General features: G+C 38.3%; 2 protein-coding genes across 4 annotated transcripts in view; one reads left to right on the forward strand and one right to left on the reverse strand.

The window, feature by feature from the left end:
* Positions 1-3,932: 3,932 nt before the first annotated feature.
* Positions 3,933-19,363, forward strand: part of brf1a (BRF1 RNA polymerase III transcription initiation factor subunit a) — a 35,092-nt gene continuing 19,661 nt past the window's right edge. Inside the window, exons 1-10 of one of the 2 annotated variants that reach the window (XM_043255844.1) lie at positions 3,933-4,040; positions 5,005-5,085; positions 6,611-6,784; positions 9,660-9,691; positions 10,636-10,708; positions 16,537-16,686; positions 18,453-18,546; positions 18,760-18,886; positions 18,998-19,037; positions 19,146-19,238. In XM_043255844.1, coding sequence (XP_043111779.1) covers positions 6,649-6,784; positions 9,660-9,691; positions 10,636-10,708; positions 16,537-16,686; positions 18,453-18,546; positions 18,760-18,886; positions 18,998-19,037; positions 19,146-19,238 — 745 coding nt within the window. In that variant the 5' untranslated portion in view covers positions 3,933-4,040; positions 5,005-5,085; positions 6,611-6,648. Of the gene's footprint in view, positions 4,041-5,004; positions 5,086-6,555; positions 6,785-9,659; positions 9,692-10,635; positions 10,709-16,536; positions 16,687-18,452; positions 18,547-18,759; positions 18,887-18,997; positions 19,038-19,145; positions 19,239-19,363 lie in introns of those variants that run through there. The other variant, XM_043255843.1, reaches the window with a different exon arrangement.
* On the reverse strand, positions 11,233-15,341 carry btbd6a (BTB (POZ) domain containing 6a). Of its 2 annotated transcripts, XM_043255846.1 has the most exons (5): positions 15,034-15,341; positions 13,571-13,788; positions 13,269-13,359; positions 12,993-13,111; positions 11,233-12,674 (listed from the first exon to the last, which is right to left on the reverse strand). In XM_043255846.1, exons 2-5 carry the CDS (start codon positions 13,780-13,782, stop codon positions 11,642-11,644), a joined length of 1,455 nt encoding a protein of 484 aa, XP_043111781.1. In that variant the 5' UTR covers positions 13,783-13,788; positions 15,034-15,341; the 3' UTR covers positions 11,233-11,641. The 2 variants fall into 2 exon arrangements, with proteins under 2 accessions (XP_043111781.1, XP_043111780.1); XM_043255845.1 differs by lacking the exon at positions 15,034-15,341 and having other exon boundaries at positions 13,571-14,362.

The following is a 19,363-nucleotide window of genomic DNA, read 5'->3' on the forward strand; positions in this document are numbered from 1 at the left end:
TATGCAAATGCAGAACAGGAGCTTAGCCCAGAACAGGAACTTTCCCGATCCTTGGTCTATTTAGCATCCAAGTGTCATTCAAATGCATAGGTGCTATAGAGCACACTTGACTTGGGACACCTACCAGATGTTAAAAAAACTGAAAGATAAAAGATACCTGTCTCAGGGATTGGGCTTCCTGCTCTTGTAAATCACAATACACATTTGAGGATTTATAAGAATTAAAGTTAAAATCTAATTTGCTCTAAAAATTCATGTTCAAAATGACTGAACTCACATAATTCAAAATTAGTTCAGAGTCTTTTATTATTTAAAACCTTAGAAGCCTCTGTCACCTCTTTACTACAATCGTGGTCCATTCATTGCCTAAAAAAAGCTTTCTTATCACTGATAATCTTTGGCTTTCTTTAAATTCAACAGAGTATTTTCAATGAGAATTAAATCTGGAGACTTAACAGGCCACTCATGAACATTCAGGACCAGTCCCTGAACCAAGTATAAGCAGATTTGGATGTTTACTTTGAGATGATTGAGATGATCATCTTCAGTCATTGCACTTAAGGCATCACAATTCTTGACAAAATGGCCTAATACTTCAAAGCATCCATGATTTCCCTCATACAGTCATGATTTCCATTTTTTGCAAGAATAAAACACCGCTATAATAAGACTTCTCCTCCAGCTGACCAGATGTTGTTCTTCTGCTTGTTAGTTTTTGGCCTTTTTGGACCAGACATACACTGATTCATGAATCCAAAAAGTTCTGGTTGGGTCACATCACTCCATAAAACATTCATACAGAACTCCACAGGTCTATCCTATTCAATTTTAGCATGCTCAAGTCGACCTTTTATGTTATTCTTGGTCAAGAGTGGCATTCAGCAAGATACCCTAACATGAAGGTCATACTTGACTTATTTTTTGCTTTTAATCTGCATTCAAATGTTTTCTTTCAAGTCCATCTTTTCATGTTTTATAACGAATTGATTGATCAGTTGCTGTGATCAGTCATTTCATTATACACGGCTGCCAGCAGTGTCTCCAGATTTTTTAATGACTTGGAAATCTTTATGTAGCCTTTCCAAAGTAATAAAATTATTTATTCACTTCATATTTGCTATAGTTTTTGCGAGAGATCTGTTAACTTGCTAATCAAGTTCGGCGCATGCATGGCCAAATTGTGTGTATGTCTAATAAAGTTTCTAAATGTTTGTGCCTTAAGAAAATTTAGTTTCCCACCATACAAATGAGTGACTAAAAACAGTGTTGAACAGTGGTCGAATAATTATGATGTAGTTGTATTATTAAAGAATCTTATAATTCAAAAATACGACATATATTGACATTATCACTTTTAGCATGGCAGTAAAGTGTTATGCATACATTTATTAAGCCTACTTATTTATTTTTTAACGAGAAAAGCTTGTATTTGTAAAGTACTGAATACTGTATATTTTCGATGATTCTACTGAACACAAAGTTGCAAGCTAGGTTTACATGTTACGTCAGTGTGATTTAGGGCATGTCATCACAAAGGGAAAACTAGCAATGAATTTCTACTCTATTTTATATGTCCCGTCGTATACTCTTATATGTGTACATTTCTGGGCAACAATTAATTGGTTTAAAAAGAACGGTAGCGTTTATAATATGTTGTCATTGTCTCTTACAGTATATTATAATGGAGGCGAGCAGTTGTTACCCCCCCTCCGCACTCACGTTGGTATGAGCCGCATCGCACGCTGACTGAAAACATGTGGCTGTGTTTTTACCGGCTTGTCATGTAGAGAAATATACCACGGCTTTCGATTAACATAATAAGGTGATACAGTCAGCAAAACAACCGGGAAGCAAGAATACGCAGTTGTTAGCTCGATAGACAAGAACCGAAAGGCCTTTTACAGGCTCTCCGGATCAGACAGGTGAAGCCTGCTCTTGGTTATCTTCCAACTGTTCGAGGTATTTATTTTTTTCAATCTTAATGGTTAACTAGTCGACATCTGCACAGATCGGTACAGTTATTCAACAGAATTTGGAGAATTCAGACTTGCTTGATAAGTAGAAGATTGCCACGTTGCAAACTGGATGCAACGGTGCCAATTGCATGACAGTGATTAGAAGAGCCAAACTTTCTTTGACTCTCAAGGATCGTGTTCATTTAGAGGATCTGATATGTCTGATTTGGGACATGGGCGTTAAAATCGGCAGAGTTTGTCAGAATGCAACGTGGGCTTGTTAGAGATGTAGTTCACTTTGCGTCCTCGTAGCGGCGCTGCTGCGCCTCATTTAACAGCAGGAGATTTTCTTACACCAGTTATGTAAAAAGTATCACCTGGGGGGCCATAAAAGTGAATATTATATATTATTTGTGTTTTAAAATTGTTGATTAGAATATGAGACCAAATAGGATTCAAAACTGCACTGTGACCAGGTCAAATAATGTACCTAACGGACTTGTTCCTGGTTGCCTTTGCGGTTGTTGCCAGGAACATGTTTTCTCTTCAGATAAGAACTTGGTGAGCGGAGGTGCTTTTTATTAAGAATTTTGAAGACAAATGGGTTGAGATTTCTGCTACGCATTGCAAACCAGTTTTAGTTAGTAGTTGTTATCTGCCTCATGGTGCTAATGCGCAGTATTTGGATATCTTACGTGAAAATATGGGTAGGGTAAGAAAATAAGGGAATTTATTTTTTTTTTTTTTACTGATTTTAATATTGATTGGTTTTCAAAAAACTGTTCATTAACAACAAAGCTAGGATCTTAATTTATCAAACACCTGTTTTTTTGGAAAAGCTTGTTTATGTGGGATCCCGTTCACAAACAAATTTGATGAAAAAGGCTTTATTTTATCAAAGTTCTGTTGCTCGAAATTTGGTAAATGTACGAAAGAGTAACTGTACATAGGTATTTCGAAGGAATCCTGAAGATACGCTTATAAATTTGTAGGTGTATATTTTAAGTGATGCTACTGCTAAGAGGCATAGTTTGTGAGGCGATAAGTGAATTTGTAACTGTTTGTTTTGGATTGAGTTGTGCACCACAGGAAGAATAGCGACCACCCTGTGGATGCTAATGAGGATCCAAATAAACAATAAACTTTTCATTTGGGAAGCAAGCCATTTTGCAGTATTGTCTTACACTCCAAAGCATGAATTGAGTCTTCACAGTAAAGCAGCTCAGCAGTACCAGTAGCTACATAATGATGCATCTCCCTGCTTTACTGTGGTAATTTTTCAATTCTTCACTAAACCTTCACTAATGGTGCATATCCCTTTCTATCATCTTTCATCTTTCAATTCCGAACACCACTCTGAATGAAACCTTTAGTCCTGTCTTTGATTATTTTCAGAGACAACAATGGCTTTTTAAAGTGTGCATTTAAAACTTGATTCTTGCTAATTGAGTGTGTGTGTGTGTTTCTTGATTCTTAATTAAGTGTATGTGATGAATATTTACTATTATTGAATCCGTTAAAGTGAGATGTTCAGACATTTAAAATATAACATTTTTGTTAACACTGGTGTAGTATTCTATTATAAACTAACTATGAGCAATATGTTTTTACAGAATTTATTAACTATTGTTGTTTTTAAACTAAAATATGAGGCCTCTATCCATAATAGTGCTTTCTCAGTTTGCCATTGATGCCATTCGCAGTGGATATAACTTTACCTAGGATTCATTCTGTGTTCTCTTGTGTGTTTTCGCATGCACGTAAAGATCATTCCCAGTGTTGTGTGTGTGCTGATTGGCGGCGACCATGAGGAAGTGTAAGAACTGTGGAGGGACGGACATCTTTGATGTGGACAACATGGCTTTTTAAAGTGTGATTTAAAACCAGTGTATGTGTGTGTGTGTGTGTGTGTGTGTGTTTCTTGATTCTTAATTAAGATGTATGTGATGAATATTTACTATTATTGAATGCATAAAGTGAGCTGCGGCTCCGTGCTTGAGGACAACATCATCGTTTCCGAAGTAAGCTTCGTGGAGAATAGTGGAGGAGGATTGTCCGCTGTTGGCCAGTTTGTTGCTGGTGACTGTGAGTAATGGTTCATCTACTCCAAACATGTCCAATTTTGCTGTGAGTTTAATTTGCTCTAATATATAAATGAATGAATAATCAATGTGAGAAACTGAATGTTTTCTATTTACATAGAATAAAGGGCAGACCAAACAAAAGCTGTATGGTTTCGTCTTGTATTATTGTTTGTTTCAGTCTCTTTAACCATAAGAAAGTACACAGCAATGTGTTTGTAGGTGTATAGTGTAACACATTCAAACAGAAGCCTATTTCAATTAGAAAGGGTTGTTGTTAGGAACTTTCACTTCATTTCACTTTCAATTTTTTTTACATTTGTAATTGATCTCCTAAATTATCTGTAATATTCTCTCAGTCAACTATCAACCTGTGGGATATCTATGCTTTTGCAATCTGCTTATGCTTTTATAAAACATTTGAGAAGTTTCTAGTCTTGGACAAATGTTTGGACAATCTTTTCTTAATGTAATAACCTTATTAGGGTTTTGAACATTTTATGCATAGCATTTTTGTAATCAATTAGTGTAATAAATTAAATGGGAGTTATTGTCAAATTCATATAGTTTAAAAATATACACCTATTTCCCCTCAAAGCTCATTTGAATGGGATAACCATTTTAGTTTTGTATGGTAGTACTGTCTTCAAACAGCAGATGGCTGTCAAGCTTAGTTTAAACAGCTCATTTACATTTACCTGATATTAGATTTAATTATGGGAGTTCTTTTAACCTTTCTCTTAAAATAAGATGAAGATTTTTAGACAAGGCAGGATTATTTGCACAATGGTAATACAAAGTGCGTTTAATAATATTTTAATAACATAAAAACATTTAAAATAAATAACATTTTTATTTAAAAACACATTATAGGACAAAAAAGCATAAAGTTTGGTTAATAAATGTGTACGTTCCTGTTTTCATAGTATTAGTATTATTAATATATTTATTTTTTTGCTGTCATGTAGCATCTGGAAATGCGCCATCATTGGGGGGAAACTTCCACACTGGGGTTGGGAGGGAGTCCAGAGCTGCCACCCTGCAGAATGGTGAGTGTTCATGTACAGTATATGCCTTTCCTCTAGCCCTTATTTATTTAACCTTTCTAACAGACACAACTATTGGAAAGTTTGCAAGTTTCCTATGCACAACAAAGCCATCTTTATTTGATTATATGACATAAAATAATAATCATTTAAAATGTATTTTGTTTATTTATGTTATGATGACAAAGCTGAATTTTCAGCAGTCATTACTCCAGTCTTCTCTGTCAAATGATCCCTGAGAAATTTTTTAATATGCTGATTTTGTGCTTAAAAAAACAACTGTTAAAAACAACTGATCCCAAATTTTGAAATGGTTTTAGCTTTTTTTAATTTTGTTAAATGGCTAAGGTATCTCTTTATAATCTAAATTGCTTTGTCTTAATCCCTTTATACAGAGCTATATATTAATATATTATTTGTTTTATATAGGTTTGATTGTAAAGTCTATTTAGTCTTTATTTAAAGGTATAAACTTTTTTTAATATTCTAAGTTAAGCCAAAGCATTTCAAAATTGGTTTCCTGTGAATATGAGACATAACTATGCATCACTGACAATTTAGAATGTGTACAGTATCATGTGTCTTAGATACGGCCATATAATGTTCCATTCCATTAAACAACGCGATTGAGCAAGATGGTTAAGTATACGCAGTCTTTGTTTTCAAGAAAGGGGATTTCTTTAGAAACTGTAGGCTTGTGTAATGTGGTTTCAAGTTAAGTGTGTGAGGTTCATTTCAGCCATATGGTAATGGTTGTTTTTCAAAGAAGCTTATTAAGCCTGAGAAGTCAGAAGGTGTGGCGCGTTTATGTGCTTTTGTGTAGTAACCGATGAATCAGTTCAGTCAGACAACCGTATGGTCTGTGTGTGTGCTGGGAGGGAATTGCAGAGGCCACTTTATTTGTGTGTGGGAATGTACACATGTGATTAATGGCCTCATGTCTGCATCAAGATTTATACTATCTGTGTGTGGTGAGAAAACAAAAGATGCTCTGTGAGATCTTGAGTCTGTAACAGACCTGCTTTCAGATTGAAGATGCTCTCCTCCCACTCTAAAAGACTCAAACAGCACATCCACAGCAGGTGCACATAGAGAATCAAAATAAACCTATATTTTGTAGTAACTTTAGAAGTTAGAAGATTATTTAGAAGATTATTGCTGTAAAGTATTTTGATTGTGGTTGAACTAATTTGTTTTTGGTGTTAACATAGTAGTAGTAGAGGAACTTCAAAAACATTGCTTGTCGTCTGCTGCAACTGGAATAGAAAAATAATTAACACAGTTTTCACAGTTTTATACCAGAATTTACATCATCTGCTTTTTAAGTGTGTATTGTGAAAGATGCTAAACTAAGAATAAACCAATAATAAACACACACGTTACCACTTTACCTGGTAACCCAAAGATTCTTTGTTCAAAAGGCTAAAGCAGAGGCTTTTACCATTGTGTGCTTTTTTTTTATTCATTTCTTAGGAACTGAAGCTGCTGTAAATGTGTCAAAAAACCTGACTGTGATCTTTGTATTTAGCCAAGCGACAAATAAACCATATTGGTCATCAGCTTCAAATGAATCGGCACTGTCTGGACACTGCCTTCAACTTTTACAAGATGGCCCTCTGCAAGCACCTGACCAGAGGGCGCAAATCATCCCACGTCATCGCCGCCTGCCTCTACCTCGTCTGTCGAACGGAGGGAACACCTCGTATCCTTTTGCCATGAAGCAATGGAAGCATTTAGAGAGCAAAGAAAATGTCTGTTAATGAGGGTGAATGGTAACGGAGTTACTCTGATTTTGCAATGGCTTAGGGTGCAAGATTATGATGTGAAGGGGTTTACAACCTTATAAAGCTGTTCCCAATCCCACTATAATGTTACAAGTCACAGGCTATGTAAACAACTACTTAAAAACGTTTTGTTGTTCACACAACCTGTTATCCTTCTGTCAGTCCTTTAAATATGTGCCCAGTGGGATTTAAGATGGCACTGGTTTCTAAGATATTATGACTGTTCACGTAAAACTAAATACTACTACTAATGCAAAAGTGTGCCGTTTCAGTACGAATAAATGAGATTAGCAATTTTGTGTGAGGTACAGGTTTTCCCCTGACAGATTTTACAACCTGTTCAGTTTAGCTTTACTGACTAACAGAAAGCTGCTTGTTTTGAAAGTGTCTTCTGTGTTGTCTTTTTTTACGATCCCTACAGTTGTAATATGTGTACAGTGCACTGTATCCATTACCTAGACAACCTAGTACAACTAGGTTACATCAAGTGCTCTGTGCTTTTCTTGACCACCTTGTTCAATTCGGGTGAATGAAGTGGAGGTAGATACTGCTGTTTTTATTTTAGTGGACTGCATTTGTTCGATGATAGTAATGTGATAACAATGTAGTATACTACTTTTGGAAACATCTGTAATGCTTAATCTTATGCCTACTGTTTGTAGTAGTAGCCAGTATACTTGGTAGTCAGCTCTGCATAGTTTGTCATATTTTTTAGTGTTCACAGCTCTTAATTTACATAATGTGATGTGTATATAAGGGGAGGCTGCAAAATAGAATAAGAAGAAATAAAGTGACTCAGATGGCGTTTCACTGAAAGAAAACGAAGCGGGGTAGAGCAGGGAGGTTGAGCAAGAGGGGTCCTCTGTGGGAGCTTATAGTCAATGGTGTTAGTCAGTCGTTTTGATTTGGTCTCCTCACGTACGTCTGTCTGCATTCCATACCACACACAAACTCTCACAGCGTCTGGTGCTTAGTCATATAGCCTGGTTCCCCTGTGTGTGAACACTCATGATTATTTTTGCAATAATCATCCTACACTCTCACTCTGAGGCACTGAGTCAGAGTCTAACACAGGTTGTTATCTTTAGTGTGTTATGTGTATAAAATAATCAGTTTCCTGTTTAGCCTGCGTTGCATCAAGACCTCATCTGGTGTTCGAGACAGGATCTCACTTGTATTAGAGTTGACTCTTTTCAGGGTGTTTATGTGCTTTCATAGTGAGGCAGGAAATAAGGCAGGGTGTGTCTCTCAGGAGACTCCATTAGGACTACATTACATGAAAAAGATTTGAGTGGAAAACCCTGATTTAGTTTATTATAGTATAAGTTGTTTTTAATAGTAATAATCTTGTAGTGCACATCCTCTAGCATTTATCCTCCTGCAGCGCAAGTTAAAATCTGGATCATGATCATTTCCTTTAAATAGAACTGAATAAATAAGTCTTATGGATCCATTTTACTTTTAATGCAAAGTGAGAATGAATGTGTTGTTCTTCTAACTCATAATGTTCAGTCCACCAGCATGAGGTGCAATCAATAATGTTGACATGTTTACGGATGGATGAATGTTTAATTGCACCAGTTTATTCTGTTATATAAACTCTACATGTGAAAACACTTGAGTATGAGTTGATTTTTATTAGGCTTTCATCTGCCTTCTACAATCTAAAAATGTCACACTGTAGCAATATGTGTGCATTTTTTTTCAGGGACGATGCTGTTCGCTTTCACTTGTCCAAAAATACATAAATAGAGGCAACAGAAGCTGACAGCGTGTTTCTTTCCGTTTCTCTGAGATTACGTAACATACGTGTTCAGTCAGACGTCTGGTAGGGTTACATAAGAACTCATGAGAGAGCTTTCCCTTTCTGCCCAGGAGGATGGGGGTGTGTGTGTGTGTATGTGTGTGTGTGTGTGTGTGTGTGTGAGAGAGAGAGGTATTGTTTGTCTCGGTAGCCACTGGAAAGGGTAAATTTAGCCAAACAACTAGAATTATTTTCCAAATGTCAACCTCTAAAGTGATTTCTTGCTCTCAGGTTAGCTTTAAAACACCAGTCTGACTGAGTTTGTGGATTATTGTAGCTGTTTTCCCATTTTGTCCATAACTTTTTTTTTTTTTTTTTTTTCTACTCAACTTATTTTTATGTGTTTTTTTATTATTTTACAGCATCTATAATTTTATGTTGACATCTAAACACTGTGAATTCTGTGAAATTATATCTATAAAGTTATTAGCAAAAACATTTGTGGCTTTTGGCTAATTTTGCCATATGTGAGATTTCTCCCTGGAAAGGTCAAATCCTAAAAAATGATCATGAATTTAACAGGGTCATCCATAATCCCGCAATTTAGGATTATCTCTTATTGCGGCCACGGTGACTGAAAATCCCTCAATGACGTTTTTAATGGGATGTTTTAATACACTTTGTCATGATTGGACAGGTGTGCTGGTATCCATGGACACAGAGTACTCGGTTGCTGGGAGACGGGGAATTCCAGGGTTCACGGGGTGGAGATTCAGTGGAGCTTTGCTCAGTGAGGGAAAATGTCAAGCAAAGAGACCAAATCTGACCAAAATCCCTTTGTTTGTTTCCTGTCTGTTTCTGTGTCAGTGTGTGTGTGTGTGTGTGTGTGTGTGTGTGTGTGTGTGTGTGTGTATATATATATCTCCTCTTATGTAAAGGTTATGGGTTCGGTGAAAATGCGCAAAATTATATATTCTGAAAGCACTGCAAGGGCCTTTAAAAATCTGTTAAATTCCATTGTTTATGATTTCCTTAATGCACTTCCTCAGACATGCTGCTAGACTTGAGTGACCTCCTTCAAGTAAGTTCAGCATTTATATATGCATATACATAATATTTCAAAAAAATGCTCCTCGACTGTTATGCTCTGTTTTAGGTCATTTGGATCACAATTTATTGTAAGGTCCAATATTATAAGGTACGAAATAGTGAAAATAGTGCAAAAAAACAGCTTTGCACTTTTTATGTTAGTGTAATTTAGGATGGATTCTCAGAGTTTTGAACCCAGTTAGTGTGCGAAAGCCATTTTCCTCCAGCTGGTGTGTCCGTTTTATATTTTTACCCTCCCAGCTGTCCTATTAAACCCCCTCCCTGTCCCACACGCTAACATGCAGATCCTGTCCACTGCGGTATTTGAGTCATTAGGGAATATTACCAGAGAAAGGACCCATAAATTCCTTTACTCTCCCCCAGACAGAGAAGCTCTTTTGAGGCATAAGGCCGTCACCACCCCTCTCAGGTCAGGAGTGTGTGAGGGCCGTCCTACTTTTCAGTGTCTGTGACCTCTGACATCAACCAAAAAAGATTCCTCTTTAATGCCAATGGGGCCCAGATGGAGGAAATAGGGTGTCTGTGTTTGTGCATGTGCGTCATTCTTCATGGATATCTTTTTTTTTTTTTATAATTATTAAGGTGGTCTGTGAAGATAAGTATTGAGTTATATGTTGTTTAAAGCTTATTTTATGAAATATTTTTGTTATTGTAGTTCATTCTCTAAGGATGAGACACAGATATAGAGTTTGTGAGAAAGTGAAGACTCTGTGGTGATGCTGGTATGGATCCAAACCCCACAGCTATGAACTCTGCAACCCTCAGCATCTGTTAAAATACACTCTGTTATTGGATTTTATCTTTTATCTGTTACTCTCTTTGTCTATTAAATATTCCCACAGTGTCTGTATTCGTATTTCTGTATTTGTAGTAATTTTTATGAATCCATTTTTCACTCTTTCTCTTTTGCTTTAGGTGAATGTGTATGTTTTGGGAAAAACCTTCCTTGTTTTAGCCAGAGAGCTGTGTATCAACGCGCCAGCTATTGGTAAGCATCACATAAATGACATTGTAGTTTCCCCATGATGCTTTGCTACTCATCTAAACTGTTAGTGAAGTATGTGAGCTGGTATGTGTAGTGCTGCTGTTAATGCCCAGAGGGTGCTGCACAACTGTAAGTGAATTGCTTGCTGTGTAAACATTTTAACCTGCATTGAACACTTGATTGATGGCGATGGTTTGTTGCTTTGGTCAATCAACAATACAAAGCAAAATTCTTTTAATTTTGTCCTCATGTAATTTCAAACGTTTTTGACTTTCTTTTTTTGGTCCATACAATGAAAGACAGTGGGTTTCAGGATTGTTTAGAACCCTTCACTTTCATTATATGTGCTGAAACATTCTTTGAAATATTGTTTTTTTGTGTTCAGTCAGTCAATAAAGTTTGGAATTACGTGATGATGAGTAAATGATGACAGACTTTTCATTTTTAAGGTTTTGAAAAGTCATTTTACCCACAGTGAAATAGCATATGTCTTATAACTGTGCATTAGACAAAAGAAAACAAAATACTGTAGTTTGAATAGAAACATATTTTATGATTTTGCAGGCTCTTGAAACCCTTTTTAGGTCACTCAGCATCAAGCTGTCAACAAATAACCATTAAATAACAAGACAGAGGAAAAGCTGCCTAGTTTCAAGTGCAAACTTCCCATGTTTTACTGACTGTACACAGGCATATAATGAATAATTAGAAATAAAATGTGCTTAAATTAAAGTACATGTTTTAAAACAGTATGTTTAAAGAAATAAATAAGTTTGGGAAGCATTCCATTTATGTGTGAAACGTAAAAAAAAACTGAATTAGAGGGGATAGTCTCCTCTTGTAGTAGTGTCTTGCAGCTATTGTGAGTAAAGGCATTTATTTGAGAGGAAAAAAAATCCCCCCGCTGTCTCTTCTTTAATGAATCAGTCCAAGTTTTCATGCATAAAATATCAGCTCCGGAATCTGTCCCCCCTGCACCCCTGTCCCATTGGTGCTGTCAGAGGAACACTGAAACTGAAAGGTGACTTTCCCACACTGGACTTCTGTCATTCCTTCCTGTCCAAAATAACTCAGCTCGCTCCCATCTAGAACGGCGCTAACAGTGTAGAACGTGTCCTGCTCCACTTGTACCGGGTGCTCGAACCACACGGGGAACGTAGAGCTAGAACCATCTGACACAAATTTGGTCAGGTTTTGTGCAAGAAGCACTCCCTGTCTCTTTAGTTCAATTCTGACGCTGTATTCCGCCTTCCCTCCACTGGAGCCGTACAGACCAAGTCCGGCGATAAACACACGCTTATCCACAGCGAACTGGATACTGTCGCAGCGCCCGCGATAGCGCCACTGGTTGCTTCGGTACGCCGAGGATTGGAAACGGTGGCAGCGCTGTGGCGTCAGCCCCTTCCTGGGCACAACTGGGAATCCCAGTGCAGGTTTCGTAGCAGCCGTGTACCAGAGAAAGATGCTGTGCGTTTCCTCAAGGGTTAAAATGTCCGACTGCGCAGCTCCATCTGCAAATTCCTGCAGTGTCATTGAAGGCAGACGCACAAGGTGCAGAGCCTTCCCCAGCATGGAGCGCTGGTTCTGTGAAGTGGGGCTCAGGCCTTGTCTCCGACACTCTGCGTCGGCCCATCCCAGGATGGCCTGGAAAACCACCGCCTCCTTCACGTTCAGAGTTTCCCTTTGTAAAATGTGTTCTAGTGTGGGCAAGTCAATCTCTGTAAATCCTTCCGAGCGCAGCGCTAGCTCTGCCTGGGCGTCAATCACTTCCCAACACCTCTGAGTGAGCTCCGGCTCCTCAAACAGCCGACTTTGAGATAGCAGAACACACGCGTTTCTCGCCTCCAGGCTCGTCTCGAGGAAACCCACACATGCGCGAGCCAGAGCAGACACCAGGTATTTTTTGGCAGCGTAAAGCGTAGCCAATACTGTGTCGGCCGCCAGCTCTATCTCATCACTGTACATGTATCTGATAAAGAAGAGGGAAATGGAGAGGTTAAGGTAAACTTCAAGTGCCCCATAGCAAGAGAATAAAAGCTGATCTGTTTAACATGCTCCTTTTTAATTGCATCACTACTGCTTTAAATAGTAACTTCCAACTTTCCCAGGGAAAAAAGCACATCATTCGCAATCCTATAAATGATCTCTAATAGCTCCGAAATAAGAGGGAGACTCCTAAATCAAGAAATCACTGTTGGGGCCTCTGTGAACCCATCTGTGCTGCCTGGCATGAAAGCCGAGTCGCCCTGTTATTAATGCCCGGATGTGATTAGTGAGTGAGGCTTACTTGAGCAGGATGAGAAAAGCAGCGGGTTCCACATCTGGAATATGGATATCAGAGTCTCCTTCTGCGAGATCCCCGTAAAACATGGCACAGAAAACAGAGCTTCCCACTGCCAGCACATACTGAGAGAGGGGGAAAAGACAATCCGTCAGTGTTTCATCTAGTTTCAAAGGGTTTCCTTTTTCTGACACCTATTTCAGATGCTCTGATAAGCTGATGGTTTGAATCTGGTGTGTTCGATTTCAGGCGACAACTAAAATGTAAGGTGTGTGGGCTCACCTTGTGTGCCGGGACCCTTTCTGATTCCCCAGGCGGACCAACAATGAAATGAACATCTGCCATGTGTTCATTATTGAACATGAGCGCGTTTCTGTAAACAGTAGAAATAAATATATTTAGTCTTCATATTGCTATTAATAAATACAAAAAAAACCTTTAAGAGAAGTTAAGTATTTTCATGCTTATTATGACTTGCCATACAGAAATATACTGTAGTGGAAAAATACAATATATAATAATAATAATAATAAAAAAATAGATATTAGGTGTCAAACTATGCATCACTTGATGTAGTGCCTTACCTTTCGCGTAAAGTCGGGTGCGCGGAGTGCCAGCTGGGAATCTCCACGTTGTTGTTGTTGATGTTTTGCTCTGTGGTCGGTGTGGTGGCGATGGACGCGGTGGACTGCGCAACCGGCTCCACGCTCCTCTTCTTCTCCGGCAGACTCAGCATCACGGTCCCATTCTTCTGCACTGTGGCGTGATCGTTCACGGGGTACAGTTCCGCCGCCATCCTTTTCTTCAGGGAAAGAGTTAAGATGTTATAGCACAATGACAGCCTGCCGGGGTGCTTGCTTGCCCGCTTCAACTTCTTTAACGTTTCAGGGAGCAAGAGTAAAAAAGTAACGCATTTCATGATCCGGCCATGATGGGACAACTTGCACTCCGACTCAGCGGGCATCAGAACAAAAAAGTTTGCCAAAATATGCGTATAAAAAATAATTATCTGCTACAACCGTGGTCCGTGGTATTCCTAAATAATGTTGCGTGGTTTCCGTGTGAGTACAAAAACTGCTCCGCTAAACGGTCACATACATTTTCGGATTTCAGCGAATATTTGTATCTCTTTTTTCTCGCATCCTCTCCAGTCCCGTACTGCAAACTTCAAAAGCAATCTCTCCAAAACCACACAGCAAATATAGACAAAATAGGGTCTGTAGTCTTATAGCGGCCAAGCAGATCTTTCCTCCGCTGTGGCCACACGGAATGATGATGAAGTTTGAGTTTATTTTGAGCTCTCTCTCCCTCGGCTGACGTCACGATAGAGGGTTGTCTCTCCCAGAGCTCTATCCCTCCTGTAAATTCTGTGTTGCCATGTCTGGTTATTATAAGCAGCGCCTGGCCTGGATTTTCTCATTTTTGCTTTTGGGGAATATTCATATTATGAATATAGACATTGACTATACCTACCCATGGCATACTATTTATCCACATAGTATATATTTAGGATGTATTTTTCCATAATATCCATTACCCTGAAACATTTTTTTCTTCTTGTTTTTATACGGAGGATCTGGCAACCCGAAATCGAAAATCGAACCTTTATGAATCTTTCTGTGGACTACGCGGTGATGAGGATTTTTAATTCTTCATAATATACACGTGCATGTTTATACGTTTATAATACAAATAATCTCAACGTCTCCTGACGTGATTCGAATCAAATAAGGGGTCTTTGTGGGGGTATTTTTGTACATCAAATGCCAAGTTCGTCCATACGCGTCGTTTGTTTCGTTCCGCAATATGTTCGTCCTTAACTAAATAAATAACCGATATGTATGCTATATCGGCCAAATGTTTTAGAAGAAACTGTTTATTTAAAGCAATAATGTGAAATTTTCGCGTCTAACAGCTGTCTCTATCCATATATTTCAGTCCGCGCGCTGCAGGTTATTACAGCTTGCGTTCTATAATGTAGCGTTTGTTACACTTAAACTGTTCTACTAGTGCAAACAATACGAGGAAAGATCGTGCGTATTCCTACCTTAAATTCAGGGTTTTTGTGCGTCAGTTCGTTGTCATCACACAGAGACTCTGCGCTTGATTCAAAGCGATGTCAAAAGTTTTATTTCTCCGGTTCGCGGTCGGTCGAGATGGAGTCTGAAACCGGACCAGGGCTGGACTTGTGGAAATACTGGAGCGCGCACGACTGCTCTCCGCTTTACCAGTAAAGTCCTCACGCAGCGTAATGCTTCCCTCTCTCCCCGGACTCCTCTTTTTCTCACAGACAGCACAGACGGATCTAAGCGGTTTACAGTGAACATATGTAGCGGGGATTAGATCAGTGTTTCCCAACCTTTCCTGATTTGTGTACCCCCACAGTCTCATCAGTAAGGCTCAAGCACCCCTGAATACACCCAAAATGTATTCATAATATTGTGCTGAATACACCGCATACATAATTATTATGATTAAAATGGCCATTATGGTTATTCACTTAATTGCTGTGTTTTTCTTCTTTCTGTAGTTCATATCTTACTGTATTTATGTAACACTTGTATATTTTCTAATTCAGTTTCATAAGACTTTTAACTTCATGGAACATTTACTTGGAAAAATGTATCCTTAGATTAAAATGTTCTTTAAACTGGAGAAAAAAAAAAAAAAAAACATTTTGGGATCTTTATTTTTAAAAAGTGCAGCACCCCTCAAACTGAAGCAGTTTATTGAATCTGTGGCTTTTATATTTGCACATGATTAAATTTAATCTGTTTTTACTCGTGTCTGAAACAAATCAGATATAGTTGCACAAAAAGTACACATTAGCTTCCTTTTTGAGACGCTTCAAATCAGATATATATCTGATATCTGGACATCCGACTTGCATCTAAAAATATCTGATTGCCATTGGCACAAGATGATACATTTAAAAAAAAAAAAAAAAATTCTGTTTTATAGTTTTTAACAACTGTAAATCACTCCCATGAAGCCTGATTAAGTACCCACTGGTCTGAACATATCCCTGATTGGGAATCATTGAATTTGATTTGCTGATGCTTTGTTGAGCAAAAAAACTTTACAGTTTCCCACACAGTGCCATCATCTTTTGAAAAACATTATTATTGGAAAGCAGTCAAAAAATGTATCTCCTTTACTTCTTCTATTCTACCGTTTAAAATGTTTATAGTGTGAAAGTAAAACAGTTTGCTAAAGACTAGAGGTGCTCTGTATGTAGTATTTAATGAAAATTGTGAAAAATAAATGTAATATTTGTTGCATTATCATAAATACATTTTGACTGGACACTCATCAGTGGTCATGAGCCAAAGGATTAGCACTTTAAATCTTATAAGCAAGGGTGTGATATTGTGCCAAATAAAACATTATCGTCCAAACTCTCACATAGACTCGTTAGCAGCTTTGACACTAATCGGCTGAATGTTATCGAACTGAAAATGCAACAGTGTTTAAGAAAGTACTAAATCTGGCTACTAAGTCGAACGTACTAAGTCTGGTTTTGTAGTTCTAAGAGTTTTGTTTCTTACAGACCCGTGTCTTTATATCCCGCGCTTTGCACAAATGCTGGAATTTGGAGAGAAGAGCCATGATGTTTCAATGACGGCACTACGTCTCCTGCAGAGGATGAAGAGAGACTGGATGCACACGGGACGGAGACCTTCAGGCCTCTGCGGAGCAGGTAACCATGGCAACCCTCCCCTAACGGTGCGACCTCTTTAATGATGTGAGCTAGTGAAGGGTTGCTTTGTTAGATGCGCAAAGCACATACACCATCTCTGAAACGTCCACCATTGAAATGCATGCTTTAGAAACCCCTTTCCGAATGTTTTGTGTCTGTTGTAGTAAACATTTTAAGATGCAGCATATCAGTCATAATATGCAATTAGGTCGGCCTGTGCATGTGAAGCAGTTCCTAAATCCTCGATGAAAGAATGATTTCTGAAAGTGTTAGTTTCTCTTTCACACTCGCTGAGGCCTTTCTTGGCAGTGTGAATTGTCACAGAGATCTAGTGTGGCTATTTTCTAATGCATTTTCATCAATATCAATATATTTTTACTTCCTCACACTTTCGGTCTTGTGTAAACTTGACACAGTCTGTTAAGACAGAGTTCCAGTAATTAAGTTTTTAGAATAACTGACTCCTCCTGACTCTCAGCGTGAGCCCCCCCCCATCACCACCACTGCATAACCTGAATAATTAATCTCCCATTAATCTTTTAGAAGCAGTGCTGAGAAAAGAGGAAGCATGAGCCTAAAAGAGTTTGTTTGGCAGCGAGAGATCAGAGACTTGAGAAGGAAAGGCGGGCCAACAGAGAGAATGAAAGAATGTGAGAAAGACCCAGAATGATGACAAACTGTGAGGCAGGGAGAACTGTTGAGTGTGATGAAGGCCTCGAGCTTGTTGAACAGTCCTCATGTAGTAGCTGAAACACAGATTGGTTTGATATCATGCAGGGTTAACAGCAGAGGAGGAAACGGCTGTTTTTTTATTACACCACATGAACATGAGCACAGGATCGCACTTGGTGAGACATAGCTGATAACCCTGGACACGTAGGGGAGAGCGGGGAATAATGTGCCACCAAATGAATCATCTATTTATATGATGTGGGATGTAATGCTGTCTATGACTGAGAGAACATATGAGAAAGGTTGTATGACAAAGTAAACTTTTTTTTTTGTTTATTTTATAATAAGGACTATGGATCTAAACATATTAACTATAGTCCAGAAGTTTGGGTTGGTACGATTTAAAATAATCTTCACCACTGCTGCATTTATTTGATCTAAAATACAGTTTTAGTATCACGTGATACTGATGAGTTTATGAATTAGATTTTTTTTTCTCATTTATGTCCATATTTGTATTTAAAATGTAAATAGTGTTTTGCTTTACTTTTTGAAGAGGTTAACTTTACATTTATTATTTTTAATCCCATCTCTGCTAAAACTTGCAGGACAATCCTAAATCAGAAGTTGCACACTTTTATCTATTAAAATTATGTCAGTTTGAGCTGTTTTTGGTAGTCATATTTAAAAAAAAAAATTGTTAGAAAAAAGTTGGTAAACTAGACAACAGCCGCGCAGTTAATCTTTGATGAGTCATTAAGCTCTAAAATTCTTCAGTATCTTTTACATGCTTGCATGCTTTGTGGTGTTCGACATTCTTCAGATTGTCAGGTAGCTCAGAAGTGCATCTGGCTCTTCATGTTTCTTTTATGAACCAGAGTGAAACAGGCATCAGGGGTTCTGCAGTATTGCAGGTGCATTTAATGTCTGTTTGTTCTGCCTGAGGTGAGTCAGTAGGAGGCCAGGTACAGCGGATGCACTTTTCTGAAGCCCTATTAATGTTTCATATGACTATGCATCTGCTTTCCTTTCCTTCTCTCTCATCCTCTCTTTTTCTCTTGCCATTGGTTGTGTATTTGTGTTCCCCCCCGTAGCACTCTTGGTTGCTGCCCGTATGCACGAGTTCCGTCGTACAATGAAGGAAGTTATCAGTGTGGTGAAAGTCTGTGAAGCTACACTAAGGAAAAGGTGCGTTTGTCTTAAAACAGAACGGCCACAATAAATACTTAAATACTTAAAAATACTTATATTAAATACTTATAATAATCTGTAGGAATGTACTTGAAATTATTGTGCATAATCGGTGCTGTTTCTTTTTCTTAGTGATGTACTATCTTTGAATTTGGGCCCATTTTGCTGTTCAGTTGTATATGTTGACCCCCCGGTGTGCTTGATTGACAGACTGAATGAATTTGAGGACACGCCCACCAGTGAGTTGACAATTGAAGAGTTCATGCGGGTGGATCTGGAGCAGGAGTGTGACCCGCCCTCTTACACGGCTGGAATCAGGAAGCAAAAGCTAAAAGAGGTTACACTTCGCATGGCACTTAATGTTAGAAATTTGAACATAAGAAGCAGCCATTCTTGCAGTGTGTTTGATATTGTATCTGCAAAATGTATCCATCTATTTTTTTTACAGATTGAGCAAGAGCTTGCAAAGAAAGTTGATGATATTGAAGGTACCTTGAAACGTGTCTACAGTAGTTTACGCGTTATTTAACATCGTAGGTGTTTGAACAAACCTAATACGTTGTTTTTTTTTGCGTACACGTGTCTGTGCTCTGCAGGTGAAATCTGTGGATATCAGGATGAGATTGAAGTCGAGCTGGAGAGCTGCAGACCCAAAGCCAGGGGGATTTACGCATCCTCTTCTAAAGATGGTACAGTGTTTAGATACAGCCCCGCAGAAAAATACAATATCGTTCAAAGTTTGTGCTTCATTAAGACTTCTTAATGTTTAAGTGTCTCTTGCTCACCAAAACTTGAATCATTTATGTGATCAAAA

This window comes from Puntigrus tetrazona, chromosome 13 (assembly GCF_018831695.1).
Source record: "Puntigrus tetrazona isolate hp1 chromosome 13, ASM1883169v1, whole genome shotgun sequence".
NCBI lineage: Eukaryota > Metazoa > Chordata > Actinopteri > Cypriniformes > Cyprinidae > Puntigrus > Puntigrus tetrazona.